Here is an 18504-nt window from a genome sequence, read left to right on the forward strand (position 1 = left end):
AAGTTGATCCAGACAATGAGAAGTGAGCATGTGAACTAAGGACCATGTGGCCGCCCTGCAATAGAAGAGGCCATGGTGTGCTTTAACTGAGCTGATCAACGGAAGTAGCACTGAGTTATAGCAGTGCTGCATACAACAGGCAATCCAGTTAGATAATGTTCTTTAAGGCATTAGGATTGTAAGAGAAAAAAACAGTTGTGAAGGGCATCTGTGGCCCCGAGTTCTTTGTTTACAGTATGCCAATGCGCGTTTTCAGTCCAAAGTGTGTAAGAGTTTCTCTTTCTTTCCTATATGGCTTTGGGAAGAAAATGGGAAGTGTGATGTCTTGGTTGATGTGAAAAGCCGACACTTATCTTAGGTAAAAATTTCAGATGCATTCAAAGAACTCTCTAGTTATGGGAAAACTGCAAATAGGGCGAAAAATGGGCCAAGGCCTGTAGCTCACTCTCTCTTCTCGTTCAGGTGACAGCAATAAGAAAGACCACCTTCTAAGTCAGAAACTTTAAAGGAACCGATTCTAGCAGCTAGAAAGGATCCTTCATTAAAACCATCAATATAATGTTAAAGTGCAAGGAATGGGTGGTTTTGGAAATGGAAGATGCAGTTGCTGGGCCTGATTTGGAGAGGTGGTGCAATTCCCTTGGCGAAGACAAAGGGATTTATGGAATGAAGGGCACATCACCCTGCATATTGTTTACATTTATAAGAATAATTACAGCAAGTTGACGGCTTCCTTGATGATATCATTATTTCCTGAACTGAAAGAGAAAGGGACAATTCCTTTAAATTCTCGCATTCAACATCCAGGCTGTTAGATGGAGCAATGAGTGGAGAAGATGAAGTAGTGATTCCCCCCATCCTGAGTCAAAAAGGTTGGACTGTGACCCAGAGGTTTCAAGTTCTGCACAGAGCACTGTACCAGATAGCCTTGGTATGCCTGTCTTGGCCACACAGGAGCAATGAGTATCATCTGAGCTCTGTCCTGAATAAGTTTCTGGACCATGCGAGAAATGAAAGCCAAAATGCCAGGTTTTAGCCACTATGCTATGTCCACTTTCATGGATTTTGTTATGGAAATTCTGCCCATCAAGGGATGGAAATATTGCAGCCACTTCAGACCCCACTGCAACCGTCTCATGAGAAGACAAGTGTGAGAAACTACATGAATGGCTGCCGCCATATGTCCTAGTATTGTCAATATTTGACATACCATCGTTGTCAACACATGGAGTAGTCTGAAACCAAGATGATGTATATGCTGGACCTCTTCCTCCAGCAAACATGGCTTCAATTGAATGGAGTCTATCTTGGCTCCTGTGAACAGCAGTATCTGAGACTGAAAGTACAAAAACTTCTCATAATTGATGAGAAAATCTAAAGCTTCCAGACATCGAATAATGCATATTATCCTGTAGAACTGACAGGTTGGGAGAAATCATAAGCCAGTGGTCCAGATAGGGAAAAAATTGTATTCCATGTCGACGTAGGTGAGCTACAGCCACTGTAAGGCATTTCGTGAAGACTGAGAGCAGACGACAGACCAAAAGGGAGCACCCTGTATTGGTAGGATTTGGTGTCCATCTGGAAGCAGACAGGTGAATAGGAAGGTGCATGCACACATCTGAGATATAGAGAGCATATCCAATCATTTGGCTGAAAGGCAAAATTGACTTGAGTGAAATCATCTTGAATTTTTCCTTTTGAAGGTACGTGTTTAGGGATCTGAGGTCTAGGATGGGAAACAGACCCTCTGAACACTCTGGGATGAGGAAGTATTGAAAACAGTAGCCGGTATTGATCAGATGTTTTGGAACCACTTGAACAGAGTTCTGTTGTAACAACCTCTGTATTTCCGTCTGAGAGGGATCTCGCGGGGGGATGAGGTGAGAAAGTCTGGCATAGTCCTTGAAATCCAAATGATACCCCTCAACCAGACAATGGGACTGTGGCAGTTCCTTGCTCAAAAAGACTGTTGCGACTTGGAGGTAGATGCTTGCGTCTACTTCTGCTGCCTGAGATCCTGCTGTTGAACCCAATGGTTGCGCTGGCTGGGTTTGAACATACAAGTTACCCCTATGCACTCTTTTCTTCATTTCCATCCTCTAGCCTTTAGGGATCCACAGTGTTTATCCCATGCCTCTTTAAATTTGCTCACTGTTTTCATCTTCACCATCTCCTCCGGAAGGGCATTCCAAGCCTCCACCACCCTCTCCTTAGTGAAGACGAAAACAGTGACTAGAATTCAAAGGGGAATGGGATAAATGCTGTAGAACCCTAAAGACTAGAGGATGGAAATTAAGAAAGGAATGCATGGGGGTAACTTGCTGATGCAGCAGTTACTATCCTTAACCAATAAGCCTGATACTTCGATGCAACTCCAACATTGCTCTCTGCTTCAGCAGCAAGGGTAACTGGATTCAAACAGCAAGCAAGGGCCCTGACTTTTATGGTCTAGGAAACTGATAAGCATGGGGGTAACCTACATGGCACACAGGAGATAATGCCATAAGCTTGCTGGGCAGACTGGATGGACCATTTGGTCCCCTTCTGCCATCACATCTATGTTTCTATGGTTGATATGTCTGCATACGGTAAGATGGAAATTGCTTAAAAGGTTTCTGCTGATATGGCTTTCGGTACTGGGATAGAATCGCTTAGATGCTCCCTGGGTCTCTAGAGATGTTGACAATGATTTCACTGCAATATTTTGCTCCTTAATTTGGGAGACTGTCTGAGCTTGTCCCTGCACAAGTTATCCCCTAAGCATAGCAAGTCCGCCAGCCTTTCATGTACCTCCTCTTGGATACTGCTAGCCTGCAACCAGACCATAAGACACACCACAATGGATGTTGCTGAAGAACAAGAAGTCTCAAAAGACTCAAACAGTGCTTAGTAGGTGTCTTAGACCTTCAAGTTCATGGAGAAACTGTGGTGATATTTGCTGTCCCGTTCTGCGGATGAAGGGCTTCAATTACTGAAGACACTCATAAATATTGCACCATGTAGAATTGATGCTGTTGTATCCTTGAGGTTAACATAATACTTTGGAAGAACTTCTTTCGAAGGCATTTAAGAGCTTATGATCTTTTCCCGGAGAAGCATTAGAATGAAGCTTCAACTTTTTTGATCTCTTAATTGTGGATTCTGCCACAATGGATGCATGAGGCAAATGTAATACCCCAGAATCTAGAGACTTCTGAAGTTGAAATCTCATATCCAATTTCCTCGACACTGGAAGGTTGGAAAAATGGAGACTCCCACGATCTTGATAGTACGGAGTCCAGAACCGCATGCGATGATAGTGCAGTGGGTTATGCCGGTATGTCTAGGATTTTTAGAATTCCGAACACATTTGCTCGGGGATCAGGTATTTTTCGGACCTCTACCTTTAATGTCACACCTAGTTTCTCCACAAAACAGGAGTATGAGATCCTCTGGAGGAGATGAGTGTTCTGGAGGGTCCTACGGAGGGTCCAAAGCAATGCCCATAAAGCTGGAGGGAGAATGAGCTGGGGAATGATCTCCCTGATGGTCTAAGGTGGAAGATCAAGCTCTTCGATCGGATCTCACCATGGAGATGGAGGTCTCTCAAAGGGCTGCAGAATAGTCTCCAGTTCATGGGAATTCCCACAATCCTCCTGGTGATAGACCAATCTCATACTCAGCAAGTTAGGACCTCAGTAAGCTAAAATAGCTGTGTGTTAGATATCAAGTAAGTATATGTAATAGTAATGGTTTATTAAGAATAGTAATAATAATTATGAGTTATATTAAGGCAATCACGCCACATTCTTTACCTCTCTTGTTCACTCGGATAGTCTATCTGAAGAAGTGTCAGGGGGAAGGCTACTGATGAGCTTCCAGGCACAAAAGAAGTTCTACAACTCATATTTTCTATATACAACTTCAAGCATATTGGAACTCCTCACTCTTGCCCTGTCTGCTATGGGAGCGATCAAGGGAACAGCTTGTAGAATCGGCTCTCTTCCCATCTGCATGAAGGAGGCTTCCCAGAGGAACTAAGATCAAGTTAAAATAGTACTGCTGAAAATGATTGCAGCTGGTAAAAAAGAAAAAAAAAGTCTCTGTGGCTCATTGCCACATCTCCTGGCTATGAATATCTGGGGCTGAAAGCTTACTACTTGCTTCCCCCGTTAAAAGAATGCACAATTTATATGATGTTCCTTACTTCAGCAAGGTTATTTAACCATCCCATGTTCAGATAAATTAGAGTTGTCTTGAGCTATGAAGGCCATAGCTGCTGGAAAGCAAAATGTTTAAGGATTCTATTTCCCTCTCCCCTAGCTACTATGTAGGATGGCTTTGTGTTTTAAATCCTCATGCACTGGATCCAACATTCTTCAATAAAGGCCATAATAAAATAAAACAAAAAACAACTTTCCCCCAGGTAAGCATTTGCAGAAGAGGAGAGGTCTCAAGCCCTTTTATGTATGGATCCAGACAGATTCACACTGAGTGAGCCTTGCAAAGGGGGAAGTAAGTGATGTTAGGGGTTTTCTCCTCTCTCAAGCACCCCTATCTTGCCTAGTCAGAGCAAGTTCAAGATGAGGCCACAGAGTGTGGCCTGGTATCTAGGCAATTCCCTCACAGAGGGACTATCACAATCTTGGCCTTGCTGTACAGTTTTATTCTCTGCGTAAATAATGTTCTTATCAGAAGCTCCTCCTACTCTCCATGCCCAACCAAGGCTAGTACAGGCTGGAGGCAGATTCAGAGGCTAAAAGCAATCAGCTTAGATATATATCATGGCCTCTGTGAAGTATTACAGGACTTGGGATCTAGCAGGGGCAGTCACCCTAATGTAAGGGAATGCAGGGTTCTCTTTTGCTCCTGCACAGAAATCCAGAGAGTTTTCCCCACTGTGTGGTAGAACACCAATAGGGGTAATTCCTTGATCTCTGTTATAGGCCTCAGGAACAAAGATATTAAGTGGCGGGATCAGTCACAGGTTCTTAGGTCTGTCTCTTCCTTGAAGAGAGGTCAGCGTGCAGTTTATTCCTTACCTTCCAGTGAAGATGGTGAAGTCTCCTAGCCTTGGGCACAATAGAAAGGGCAGACCTTTTTGTTAAGTAGTGGCCCACATATATAACACATTCTAGAGTTCCAGAAATATTGGCTGCTAGCACAAAAGAAGGCAGCCCAGAAGGTAGAAGTCAATGCAGTGGTTAGGCGCAAACTGAGAAAACTAGTTGCTCTCAAGTACCCTGGTAAGTGAGTTAGATTTGGTCCAAAATGGAGTTCCTTTACAAGTCCAAGCAGCAGCTCACATGGTACAATCTGGACAAATGATTTGAGCTGACACTTTTTTGAGATCCTGAAATATAAAGACTGGCGGAAGTAACTGACACCTTATTAGGGGTCAGGTTTTGCACTTCCATGATGAGTTCTCAGTCAGCGTCATAAAGTCCTTAAACAAAGCAGTTCTTAGGCTGAAAAGAAAGCAGGAACTAGGGGGTTCAGAAATCTTGATAAGGCCACAGTGGGCTTCTAGTCTGTAATGGGTATATCAGGCGGAAGACCATCCATTCCCTCTACTAAATCAGGAAAGCACAGGCAGGGGTGCCTCTTCATCTTAAGTCAAATAATTTTGCCTTAGACGATCCCTGCTATTCGTTTTTCAACCTTGGCTGCTAAGAGAACCAGGTTACATAGTGAGGATATTTAATGGCAGGGGTTGCTGCTGTTATTGGTGCAAAAGTGGACCATATAGCAGTCCTTAAGAGTTTTGGAGTCTCTGCAAGGTTAGTTACGAAAGGTACTATATTTTCTAGTTGAGAGGTCCATGCCCTCGAGTTGCCCTTTCACCAAGAAGGCTGGGATGAAGGCAAATCATGCAAGTCTCACAAAAGGCCAAGTCAAGTCTAATCAAGGAAAGGAGCCTGAAGGCCCATTCTAGTAAGTGTTTGTGGGACTTAAGGAACACGCTCAAGGGGAAGGAGTCTTCATAGACAGAAAAAAATAATTGGTTCTTCACTGCTAATTTTCATTCATGTAGTACCACAGATCAGTCCAGACTCCTGGGTTTTGCCTCCCTGCCAGCAAATGGAGACAGAGAAAGTTTCACTGACACTGTACATAACAGTGTGCCACCTGCAGTCCCTCAGAATTGACCTGTACCCAAGCCAAGATGACAGCGACAGCCATAAATTTCTAAGCAAGCTTCTAAGTAAACTCGCTTCCCTCCAACGAGCCGGCAAAAAGTGAAGTTGCCTAAAAAGACAACAGAAAACTTGTTTCCCAAATTTAGCATAAGTGATCAGCATTGAAAACCTCCAACAACTCCACATTATATACAAAGCAACAGTATGAGCAGCAGACTCCTCCCCCCCCCCCCCCCCCCCCCCCCCCCAATAAATGGGCAGGTCTCTGGACTGATCTGTGGTACTAGAGAACAAAAATTAGCAGGTAAGAACCAATTTTCCTTTCCCTGTATGTACCAGATCAGACCAGACTCCTAGGATTACCTAAGCTCCCTTTAACGCAGGTGGGACATGGAGAGTTAAGCTTGTAGCACACTCTCAGTAAAGCACATGAAAGCCAGAACCTCGACATCCAAGCGATAATGCCTGGCAAAAGTGAGCAAAGACTTCCCAGTAGCCACCCTGCACATTTCATGCAGAAACACCTGATGTGACTCAGTGCAAGAAGTTGCCTGAGAACGCTTCAAGTACGCCCCTAAGCCCCCCGGCAGCGGGCACCCTTTAGAAATGTAAGTCAACTCGATTACTTCCTTCAGCCACTGTACAATTGTAGCCTTAGATGACTTATTTCCCTTCTCTGGACCACTCCACAGAACAAAGAGGTGAATCAATCTACAAAAAGGAGATGCGATCTATGGAAATCATAAGTGACCTTTAGATACTCAATAATGCATGCCTCCAAGCTAAGAACCTAAGCTTCCCCACATAAAATGTAGAGGAATCCAAATCCATAAAAGCTGGAAGCTCTACTGTCTAAGATGGAACGCCAAGACTAACTTAGGCAGAACAGAAGGCACCATGCATAAAGATACCCCTGAATCAGACATTGGTAGGAAGGATCTCAACACAACAGTGCCTGGAGCTCCAAAATTCACCTGGCTGAGCAAATAGCAACCAAGAAAACCACTTTAAGTATTTTAACTGTAGCTCTCTTTAGTAGTTCAAACAGAGCCTCACACAATCCTCTATGGACTAGATTCAGATTCCTAGATGGACAAATGTTCCACACTTGAGGTCACAAGTTCATAGCTCCCTGAAGGAACCATAGAACATCAGATGTATGGACAGAGGATACCCTTGCATCTTACCCCAGAAACAACCCAAATGTCGCTATCTGGTCACTCAGAGTTAAAGGCCAGTCCCTTGATCAGTACCTTTTCTGTAGAAAAGCCAAAATATGCGATACCGTAGTCTGAACAAACTGGGGCTGCACTCCATCAACAGCAGACCAGGACTCGAATATAGAATGTGGAAATAACCACTTTGGACTATCCCCTCCATCTCAGTTGTCTCCTCTCAGAAGCAAAGCTGTGAGACAGAAGTGAGCTGCTTGACCCCAAAAATATTGGGCCTGGTGGAAAACAGTCGACTGATGTCTGAACCTCAGGGGCTCATCTATGGCCATGTTGATCAGATCTGGGAAGCATGGTCGATGAGGCCACTCTGGAGCTACCAGGATCATGTTGCCTGGATGTTTCTCTATCCGCCGTAATCCCTTGTCCACCAGAGGCCACAGGAGGGAAGACAAAGAATCATCCCTGAAGTCCACGGCTCAGATTCCTTTGTACCGTGTACTGTTCAGTGGTTGTAAAACCACGATGCCTTGGTATCCTCATAGGTCATGATATCCCCATCTTCCGTGAATGAGACATTGCTGCCTCCAACAGCACCCATTCCCCAGGGTTTAACTTTCTGATAAAATCCACCTGAACGTAGTTTGTTCCAGCAATGTTGGACACTGTCAGCCGCTCCAAGTGCTGTTCTGCCCACAGAATCAACTCCCGGACCTCTCAAGCCGCTGCCCAATTCTTGGTTCCGCCTTGACAGTTGATGTAGTCCACCATCATCGCATTGTCTGATAGGATCCGCACTGGTAGGCTGTGTAACCTTGGTACACAGGCAAGAAACGCGAAATGCACCGCTCTCGTCTCTAACAGATTGTTAGGCCTTGAGGCCTCCTGTTTTGACCACTGGCCACCCACGTAAGCCGCAGCATCAGAAGCACACAGCCTGCTAAGCTCAGAAATACAATAACAAGTATGTTACCTGTCCATGCTGAAAGCAGAGGCCTAATAGTGATCTTGGTGGAGGGATTCTTGTTCAATGGAAAGAACTTGGCAGCAGTACCAGGAAGTAGTTATAACAGCAATTTGAGTGGAGAAAACAAAAAGAAAACAAAATTTCCTTTGGTTGCCTTAGTTTTGACAACAGATCCAAGAACTGAGGGCAGCACCAGACCTTTTGTCTCTGCCTCCATCTGCTGGTAGCAGGATGTAAACTCACTTGTCTGGATTGGTCTGGCAGTCCTAAAGGAAAGGAAATTAACCAGCAATAGGTAAGTTTAATTCCACCATCTGCTAGCATATAAAAAAAGCAGAATATAAATAAATAATAGCACAGGAGGTCAGCATAGAAATTAACTAAATTCTTTTTCACAGCATTGCATTCTGCTTGTTGCCCAACAAAACAAGTGGACAATCATATCCATGGTTTTTCTCTCAGGCACAAAATAAGTCCCAGTTTCTAACAATATAACAAACTCCTTCTGCAGGAAGGTTGTCCGCTTGGAGATTGCACACAACAGCACATCCACTTTCAGAAAACGTAATTGCTCTCTTGCTATCAGATCCAGGGGTTCAGCACTACAAGGCTTGTCCCCCTTTAACAGTTTACGGAGGGCGCCATTCAAGGCCAACCAAGGCGCTAAAAAGGGATTCTTCTTTGGCTCAGACATGGAACCAACACCCGGCGCTCCCAGCAAAGTCAGTGGTTGGGACATCAGAAGTGGCGGCCCATATATATGACTCCAAACCCGGAAAATGTTCTCTGTCCTCCAGGGGGTAAGGATTGTCCTCATCAGAGCCAGCAGGTCCCCATCAGTAGAACCCGCAGCAGGTGGGAGCGTACTCCAACGCTTAACTGGGGCACCAGACTTGCAGGGATTCCACAGCCTACATTCCTGAACTTCCAGGTTTAGCCAGTTCAGACGAAGATTAGGAGGGACTGCAGCCCTTGAAAAAATTCCAAAACCAGGGGCCATCAAAGAGGTCTCCACTGAAAAGTCTTCCCTGCCTCAAAACCAGGCGAAACGTCTGACAGAGCCCCCTCCAGTCCCATTCCCCCTCCAGTCCCATTCTACTGGGAAGGTCCTTGAGCCTCCAAAGCAGCGCTGATATGATTAGAGGGGATACCCTGCTGTGATGCCTAAATATGGCAAGCAGTGCAAATCGTAAGGCACTTAGGATTCTTGCTACTGACACCATAGATAAGACATCCACTAGCATCATGCATCCAACTGTGCATCCTGTACAAGGCAAGCCCGGACAGAACATCCAAAAACAGGATGCCCTAACTTAGGACACCTAACTACGGGATGCCTTTATTTAAGATAGGTCGTCTGATAAGTGCATACTTCTTATAATGAAGAGCTTAGACACTAGGATCCAAGGAATGCACAAACTACAGGTGCCCAATCCATGCAGTCCAGACGGACGTCCAACCTGGATATGCAGGCGCAAACCAACGTCTGTTACTGTTTCGTGGCAGCTTGCGCAAAAGGCGACGCACGAACGCCGCTGCAGTCTACCACATGGCATCTCCGAAAAGCCTGAGAATGGGGCCTAGCCAAAAGTCTGCTCAATCCACCAAAACTGCCATTGCTCCCCAAGCCCCTCACAGAGGTGGAAATGAACATTGGATCGAGACGCCAAGGCTCGGAGACCACACCAGAAGAGGGGGAGAGGAATCTCTAAAAATTATCCCTCTCTTTTCAATTTATCTGATCTCAGCCCATCCCAGCCAAGTACAGAGTCTGTCTCGAGCTCCAGGTGGAGAGGGCCAATACATTCACCATCACGCTCGGCTTCCAGCACCCGCTAGACTCTCAGCTAATTCTCTCCTGGCAGCTAAGTTCACACCAGAAAACCAGCTACTAGACAGAGGTACTCAACTGAGAGAGGGATCCTGAGATATCACCCTAGAACTTGACTGAGGGAGGGACCATAAGGTATCACCTCAGGAGAAGTGGTGCGCGACTGATCTCCTTTTCTCCTTCTGTCTCTTTTTTTTTACACAAGCAATCCCCAGTAGAGAGATGTGCATCCACCATTTGCTGAAGAATACAGGCGGGCTAACGTCAGAGCAGAGGGTATATATACCGTGACGTCGGCTTTGTTCCTTCTCCATCTGCTGGTAGAGGTGCATAACCCATTAGTTGTGGATTTCTCAGCATTCAGGCTGGTTAAGTTCTGCATTACAGTTAAAACTAGGACAAGTAAACTTTACAAACCTTATCAGATATTTGCATTTCTAAACCAAGATTCAGAAAAATTCCCTCTGTATCATTTGATTCCATCAGTGCACTTACATAACATGCAAAGTCCTATTTCTGGAATTATAACATTCAGTATCAATCTTTACACTATTTAATTTAGAAGGTTTATATAACTCTTGAGGTCTAACTATAAAACACAGGATAGAGCAGATTACCTATTTTTTCAGGCTTGAGCAGTTTAAAAGAAACTGTTGAAGTTCCTTTCCCTCCTGATTTGGTAGTAACAATAATATCCCCCTTGTCATTCTTTGCTTGGCCCACGCGACACACTATTTTACTGGCAGACATCCATTCAGCAGTCAGCAGACAATTGTGTCCACAGATTGTTAAACCTGAAAAAAGAAAAAAAAAGTTTGAAAGTAAACAGTACAGCTGCAACAAGAATTTGCGCTCTAGGCCTATGACATATTTTTTTTTTTTAAATATTAATCTTTTAGGGGATCATTTCTTTCCAGTGTGAGAATGTTGTCTTCTCTGTGTTAACTAGACTGTTAGCAGGGACTGTCTTACGTCGGTCTGTACAGCACTGCATAAACCTTGTAATACCAAATAAACATTTAATAGTAGTATGATATAGAAAAGTATTTATAAAAATTAACAATAACCACATAAAACAATTTCAAATACTTAACACAATAGAAAAGAAATATCAATTATGATTAATCTGATATTGCCTCATTCAAAAGATCTTCTAAATCTGAAAATGAGTCAGCTGTCTGGATGCCTCCTACCTCAATCCGATCCCCTTTAACCTTTCTTATCTCCTGCAACTCTCATCTCTGAAGAAATTATTTGTACTGCGTGGTTCTCAATACCAGGCCTTAAAACCAGACCTTTAGGAAAAGGCCCTGAAGACAAGAGCTAACAATCACTGGCATGGACTTTTGCCAACTTTTACACACAGACATTTATAGGAAAATAGTAAAGTCTGTGGAACAAAACTTCCCCATTTATTTAACCTTTTGGGCAATTCCCATGAGATACATTTGGCAGTTTTGCTGTTTTTATTCACATACCAGAAAGCCTTTACCTAACAAAAAAATGTATGTAAAAACTCCAGGTCTTCTTTTGTTATACTACAATATTAAGAAAGAATGAGATATTAAATATAAAAGGTTAGTAATTAGGCTTCTTACATCTACTCAACGAGGCCCATTCAACAATATTCAATGAAATAAGGAAATAGCAAACTTTTAATATATCTAGGGTGTTCCCCCCATTTTATAACTCCTGCTCCCATCTAATGCATCTCCTATCGTATTAAGATGTGTGGACCTTGCTCATGTTTGTTGTTGGGTTGTTTTTTTTCAGGATTTTAGATTTTTTATTTTTTTTTAGATGTTTTCTTTAAAAGCCATATTACATCAGACATCTAGCAGCTCCTTACTTCATTTCAACATATTTTTGCTTATGCTTGTAGATGATATATTTGTATAAATGTATTCTGAATGAAAGTCATAGGTATTTTTAATGATTTAATATCTTAAAATGTTGCTGTTGTTGAAAAGGGGTATTGAACTGAAAAGGAAAGAAAAGATATCTTCAAAGGATTTTACCCATGCATGAATAAGGGCTGTGTAGTTATTAATGAAGGATCCCTGCACTGTAGCCCAATAGAAGCTGAGTCTAATTCAATGAAAAACCTAAAAAGAAACGGGGGGGGGGGGGACGACACGACTGCTGATCAAAACAAGAAAAAAAAAAAAAAAGTTCAAGCAAGACCCAAACTGGCTATATATAAACATACTCTTCTGGCTGGGAGGTACTCTCAGAAAAATCAGAAGCTCTTTCAGGTTACGTGAGTCTGACAAATGTATACGATGTAATAGTATTAAAGTTCTTGTTTTGTGCACAATTATCTAATGGGATCATATGCTTTCTATTTTAGAGAGAGTTATGTTTATTAAACCACTTTGTACAGCAGATTACATATTATTGGTTGTACAGATGGGGAGGTTATCCAGAGATTACGCACAATTTGCTCAAAACAGAATTGTCGACAGCAAAGTTGGGTATTTTAAAATTCTGGATGATCAACCCCCTCCAATTCATTTTTGGTTTCTTCAAATGTTAGACTGGAAGTTCATTCTACAAATGGACACCAAGCTGGATAGAAAGCCTCTGTCCTAAGACTTCCATAATGCCTGGGAAAAGTTTATTGATGTGATACCACCATAATATATATTCCATAGATAGTATTAACTTATACATTTCCAAAGATGTATATATGTGCCTCACTATTAACCGTTGTGATGGTATACTACTTAACGACGGTATAGAAAAGATTTTATATATATATATATATATATAAATAATTAAATGATTGATATAAGTTACTTAATGCTGGCCTCTGTGTGTATGTGGGTATGACTGGAGTATGAATGTGTGTTTGTATTGTCCTGTGCGTCACTACTAATGGTAGCTGATCAATTGTTCCTGTTAAAAAAAAAAAAGAGAAGAGTATGTCCATCCCAATTTCTGTTTTCCTTCTTGTGTATTGCCATTATTTCATGTATGGTGATGATACTGTTAAATAAATATTTACAAACGAAGCTCCTTCAGCCCCACCCCATCACTTTACATACACACATTTACACTTAGAAAGGGGACTGCAACGTGATAACTGCTCAAACCATTCTTTGTAGTCAGTTTACCTATGAGGTCTGTAGGCCCAGTACCCAAGTTTTCTCCTCTGATTGTGACTTTTGTCCATGAAATTCCTTCCTTTGGGGAGATACCCGTTACAAGTGGGGGCTGCCGTGCACGAGACATGTCGTCGTTCTGTTACTCAAGTGCTAATTGGTTCAGTAATCTGCCACAAATGCAAGGGAAAAAAAAAAGAAGATAAATGCAAGCAAACAATAAAACAGAATTAATGTTTTAGGGGTTGTCCACCAGCAGAAATAGCTGGTGGACACCAGCATCATTTCAGCATAGAATCATAATATTGTATGTTTAAAGAGGTTTGAGGGGGGCAGTGACATACCTAACGTGATATTTTCTTTGGCAACTCCCCCATGCCCCCCCCGCCCCGGTGATCTCTGGTTCCCCTCTCCCTCTCTCACAGGCTCTCACACACCCCTGCACACAGGCTTCCTCCATTTGTCTCTCCCTCAGACATACACTCCTTCAAAACAGGCTCCCTCTCACACATAAACACGCACCCACACACATGCTCCCAGTCTTTTACTTGCATATTCACACTAATTCCCACACACACATGCAAGCTCCAATCTCTTACTCACATTTACACACTCACACACACATACACACCTTCCTCATTCAATCACATTGGCTCACGTGCCATCATTATGGCCCTCTCCCTCTTCAGCTGCCTGCAGCTATCTGGCTGCTATATTCACTGTCCATCCATTGCTCATGACCTGACTGCCAGCTTCCCTCTTCTTAGGCCATGAATGGGTTGGGCTCCGGTCACGGCCACTGACCTTCCTCTCAATGGCACTCCCTGCTGACCGTCACCCAGGGCAGAACGCACCCCGGCACCCCCCTTAGTACACCACTGGAGGGGGGTTTAGAAGAGAACGGCCTGACAGCTGGGGGAGGAAGGGGATTGGGCGGCTAAAACTTTTATTTTGTTTCCTGATGACAGAATTACATAGCAGAGTAGCTTTTAAAGATATCTGGTTATGTAGCAATTTATCCAGCCACACAAAGCCGCCTAACTAGACCTGCTCAGAAACAAGTGTAAAGTTACCTGGCTAACCTAGCCAGATATACTTGATATTCGACTAGGTTAACCGAATATCTCAGCCCCTCCCTGAAATGCCCCCAAAATACCCCTTTTTGTATCTGGCTAAATTATAGCCGGATAATTATTGTAATTTAGCCAGACAAGTGGCTGAATATGACAGTTTTGCCATTTGGATGGATAACTTGTGAGTTATCAATCTAAATAGCTTTTGAATATTGACCTCTTCAGGCAGGGATCTATGTGGCTTGAAATTTCAAGGTCAGCAGCCACTAGATCAGCAGTAGTACCAGCAAAAATATTTTAATAATACAGTTGATGTTTCAAACACACAAAAACTATTAAAATCTGCATCTGAAGATTTTGAAAGCTCTTCCCTACTTACCACCTTACACCACCATTATGAATATAAGTAAATCAAGGAGTTAATCTTAATCAGAATATCATTTTGTCATAACACTTAACATTTGTAAAATGGAAATATAGCATGAACTGAAAACTGTACTCAAGAAAAGATATTTTTAAATTTGCAGTATATGGTCATAAGAAAATGTGTTCACATTTTATCCCAAAGTAAAAAATTAAAAAGATAGTACTAGGGTAAATAAAGCAGGGAGATCTAGGAAAAAGACCAAAAGAATAACTACAGCTAAGGGCAACTAAAATGAAAGGGCATGGAATGGCTCCCCTATGAGGAAAGGACGTTAGGGCTGTTCAGCTTGGAGAAGAGACAGCTAAAGGGGGATAATATAGAGGTCTACAAAATCATGAAAGGACTTGAACATGTAAATGTGAAAATGCTATTTACTCTTTCGCATAACGCAAGGACTAGGGGGCACTCCATGAAGTCAGCAAGAAGCACATTTTAAACAAACTGAACAAAAATTATTTTTCATTCATAAGAACATAAAAAATTGCCATGCTGGGTCAGACCAAGGGTTCATCAAGCCCAGCATCTTCTTTCCAACAGAGGCCAAACCAGGCCACAAGAACCTGGCAATTACCCAAACACCAAGAAGATCCCATGCTACTGATGCAATTAATAGCAGTGGCTATTCCCTAAGTAAACTTGATTAATAGCCATTAATGGACTTCTCCTCCAAGAACTTATCCAAACCTTTTTTGAACCCAGCTACACTAACTGCACTAACCACATCCTCTGGCAACAAATTCCAGAGCTTTATTGTACATTGAGTGAAAAAGAATTTTCTCTGATTAGTCTTAAATGTGCTACTTGCTAACTTCATGGAATGCCCCCTAGTCCTTCTATTATTCGAAAGTGTAAATAACCGAGTCACATCTACTCGTTCAAGACCTCTCATGATCTTAAAGACCTCTATCATATCCCCCCTCAGCTTGCTGCCAGCATTAGTAGCATGGGATCTATTTAATGTCTGGGTATTTGAGACTTGGATTGGCCACTGTTGAAGACAGGATACTGGGCTTGATAGACTCTTGGCCTGACCCAGTATGGCATATCTTTTGTTCAAAAGGCAGCTTAACATTTTGAAGAATTTAGTATTACTGCTATAACTCAAAACAAAAAACAAGACACTACAACAAATTTGAAAAACTTTTGTTTCTCACAATTGTTAAGCTAAAAATGTAAAATTCAAGCTCCTCGCAATTGTCTGATAGTATATTCAAATACATTTTTTTTTTAAGACAGCAGCAAAATGCAGTCTGGTAATCTTGCTTTTTACTCAAATTTAATAGGGCTTCATCTTGTGACCCACGTACACAAATTATAACTCACTATTAGGCCAAGTCAACAGGATAAGAACTACTAATACAGAAAAAATATGATCATTTATATAATAAAAGTAATATGTGATGGGGTACACATTTTTGCTTTCTGCCCTTTACAAAAACCTTTGTGGCTTCAGTTGGTCTGAGTGCCCTTACAGTGATCGAGGTCTCACTAGATCTTTTCCTTCATTTGATATCAGCATACTGTCAGTGTGCTAAGGCAAAGCACCATTCACCACTGATGATGTCAATGGATAAAACCCCTGCATCCTGCAATGCAGGAGGGATGAAGGAGAGGATTCCAAGAACTGGAGTCCTGATGGTGTTTGGAACATCTCTTCAGAGATGGGCACCAGTGGGCCTATTCTTTCACAGAGAAGGTTCAGAGGAGAACCAAGAAGAAGGACTACAGCAAGAGGGAATTCCTAGTAGTCCAGCAAGTGAAAAGAAAGGGTCCTGAGAAGAAAGGGATTCCTTGTAACCTAGGGACAAGTGTCCCGAGAGGTGCCAGAGAAGCGGCATCCTGTCTGGGAGAGAAAAGAAGAGTAAAGGAACCCTTGAGGGAGAAGATTTCTATTTACCAACAAATACTAGGAGGATCCAGGATGGCAGGGATACTCATCCCAGAGAGCTGACCCATGTCGGGGAAGGAGTGTAAAGAAGAATGTGAAAAACTGAGTTTCTTCTGTTGAGCATTTCTAGATTTCTATTGTAAAACAGGTGCATTGCGCCAGAATTTTATTGGCCTTGTTTTCCCTGCAATCAGCTCAGTAAAAACTTTTGTTTTGAACAACATCCAGGGGAATAAAGTGTGGTTTGTTGTGTTCTTGAACTGGTGTGCACAAGAGCCCCAGAGAGGTTAAAACCCTAAGGGCCTCAAAAAGACGGTCTTTTCCCCTCTGTGCAGAACTCTGGGAGGTAAAAAGGTCTTGTATGGTCCATGGACCTCCCCATGTGCTAGGGACCAGAACAGGATGGAGACTACAAATTGGGTTCTGTACTCAAACTACAATTTATTAAGGTTTTCTTTCAGGCTGTATCCTATTGGGGTCCTGGATGGAACTCACATTTGCAAGGTTCTACATCATTTATAAAGCTAAGAACAAAAATAGTAAAGTCCAAAACACTGGCAATCTGTGCTAAACTGCTTGCAGTACAGAAAATACATTATATGGCATTCAAAGGTGATGCCCTAATTGAGCATACCTGATGTAGTGATTTCCAAAAATCATCATTTAAGTTTAGACCTGAATTCACTTACTTGCTTTTCCAAACACAAGCTGAACGAGAGTTGCATTCAGACACAATAAGGATTTCCTTGCCCAGAGGGTTTACAATCTGAGGGATAAGGTGTTTCTCCCATTTTAGGTCTATTGGGGGGGGGAGCTAAATAAGTCAGGCCCTAAGGTTGTGCCTGAGGCAACAGAGGGGGAAGAGACTTGCCCAAGATCAAGGAGCATCCATCAGTGGAAGGAGGTTAGATTTGAGCTCTGGCTTCTGAAGCCACTATTCTAGCCACAAAGCTAACTCATCTCGCAAAACAGTGTGGCTGTGAGAGTGAATACGAAAACTGGCAGGAGCGAAAATCAAAATCTGAAAGGAGGTCAACTTTGTTTGGATTAAGTTCTTCAAGAATTAATCCAAGAATATGAACGCAGAGGGTCATTTGTACTCACAGTGGTGGTCAGTGTTGCCCCCTTTCACGAGGGTCTGGAAGGCGCCCGGCACCGGCAGCCCGTTTGTTTTTATGTACTTGACAGATCAGCAGGTCCCCCAAGCAGCGAAGCCCAGGGCTCCGACGCACCCGGAAGGGAACTGGGGGCGCTGCGCTCGGCCGTCTGCGGTGAGGAGGAGCAAAAACAGCGTAAGGAGGAGCAAAAACAGCGTAAGGAGGCCGGCGCTTTTCACCGCTACCCACAGTGCCTGGCAAAGGAGTCCACGGCGCCGACGGAACAGGAAGTACCGGGTTTTTCGGCGGAGGTAACGGTGCCTCATTAAAAGGGGGTCTGCGGGAAACAAACGTGTGGGGCGAGTGCGGTGGGGACAGCTTGCACGGACTGACGGGAGGTGAGACTGAGGCACTATGTCAAAAAAACACAACGAAAAGACGAATGGCGCAGAGGAAAGTGGTTTGAGCTGAGAGAGAGGAGAAAGCCGACGGACGACTCGGGAAACGGAAGCTGGAAAAAAAAAATAGTTCTGTGAGGGAGGGAGTTGGGTCTTAAAACAATAGACAGCTGCGACGGAAGAAGAGCTTCGTCTCTTCTCCACCTTGTAACATCGAGAGGCAAAACACTCAGCTCCTCTGAGCCTTGGTTCCTCCAGCAGGAAACGGGGTTTTTTGTTTTTTTTTTGCTGATGTAATTAGCTTGCTGCAGCAAGTCACACACTTTTTTTTTTTTTGTTTTTTTCCACGCACACCTCTCGGTCAGGGACACTTTTCTCCCTCCGTGTCTTGTTTTTCCTTCACAGTAATCCTTGCCGGGGCTCAG

General features: G+C 43.1%; 1 protein-coding gene across 1 annotated transcript in view; it reads right to left on the minus strand.

Annotated features, from left to right (window-relative positions):
• Positions 1-18290, minus strand: part of EXOC2 (exocyst complex component 2) — a 391656-nt gene extending 373366 nt beyond the window's left edge. The window contains exons 1-3 of the mRNA XM_029590528.1: positions 17689-18290; positions 13209-13366; positions 10710-10886 (exon numbers count right to left, since the gene is read on the minus strand). Coding sequence (XP_029446388.1) covers positions 10710-10886; positions 13209-13326 — 295 coding nt within the window. The 5' untranslated portion in view covers positions 13327-13366; positions 17689-18290. The remainder of the gene's footprint in view (positions 1-10709; positions 10887-13208; positions 13367-17688) is intronic.
• Positions 18291-18504: the final 214 nt, after the last annotated feature.

Source organism: Rhinatrema bivittatum, chromosome 2 (genome assembly GCF_901001135.1).
Source record: "Rhinatrema bivittatum chromosome 2, aRhiBiv1.1, whole genome shotgun sequence".
NCBI classification, from domain to species: domain Eukaryota; kingdom Metazoa; phylum Chordata; class Amphibia; order Gymnophiona; family Rhinatrematidae; genus Rhinatrema; species Rhinatrema bivittatum.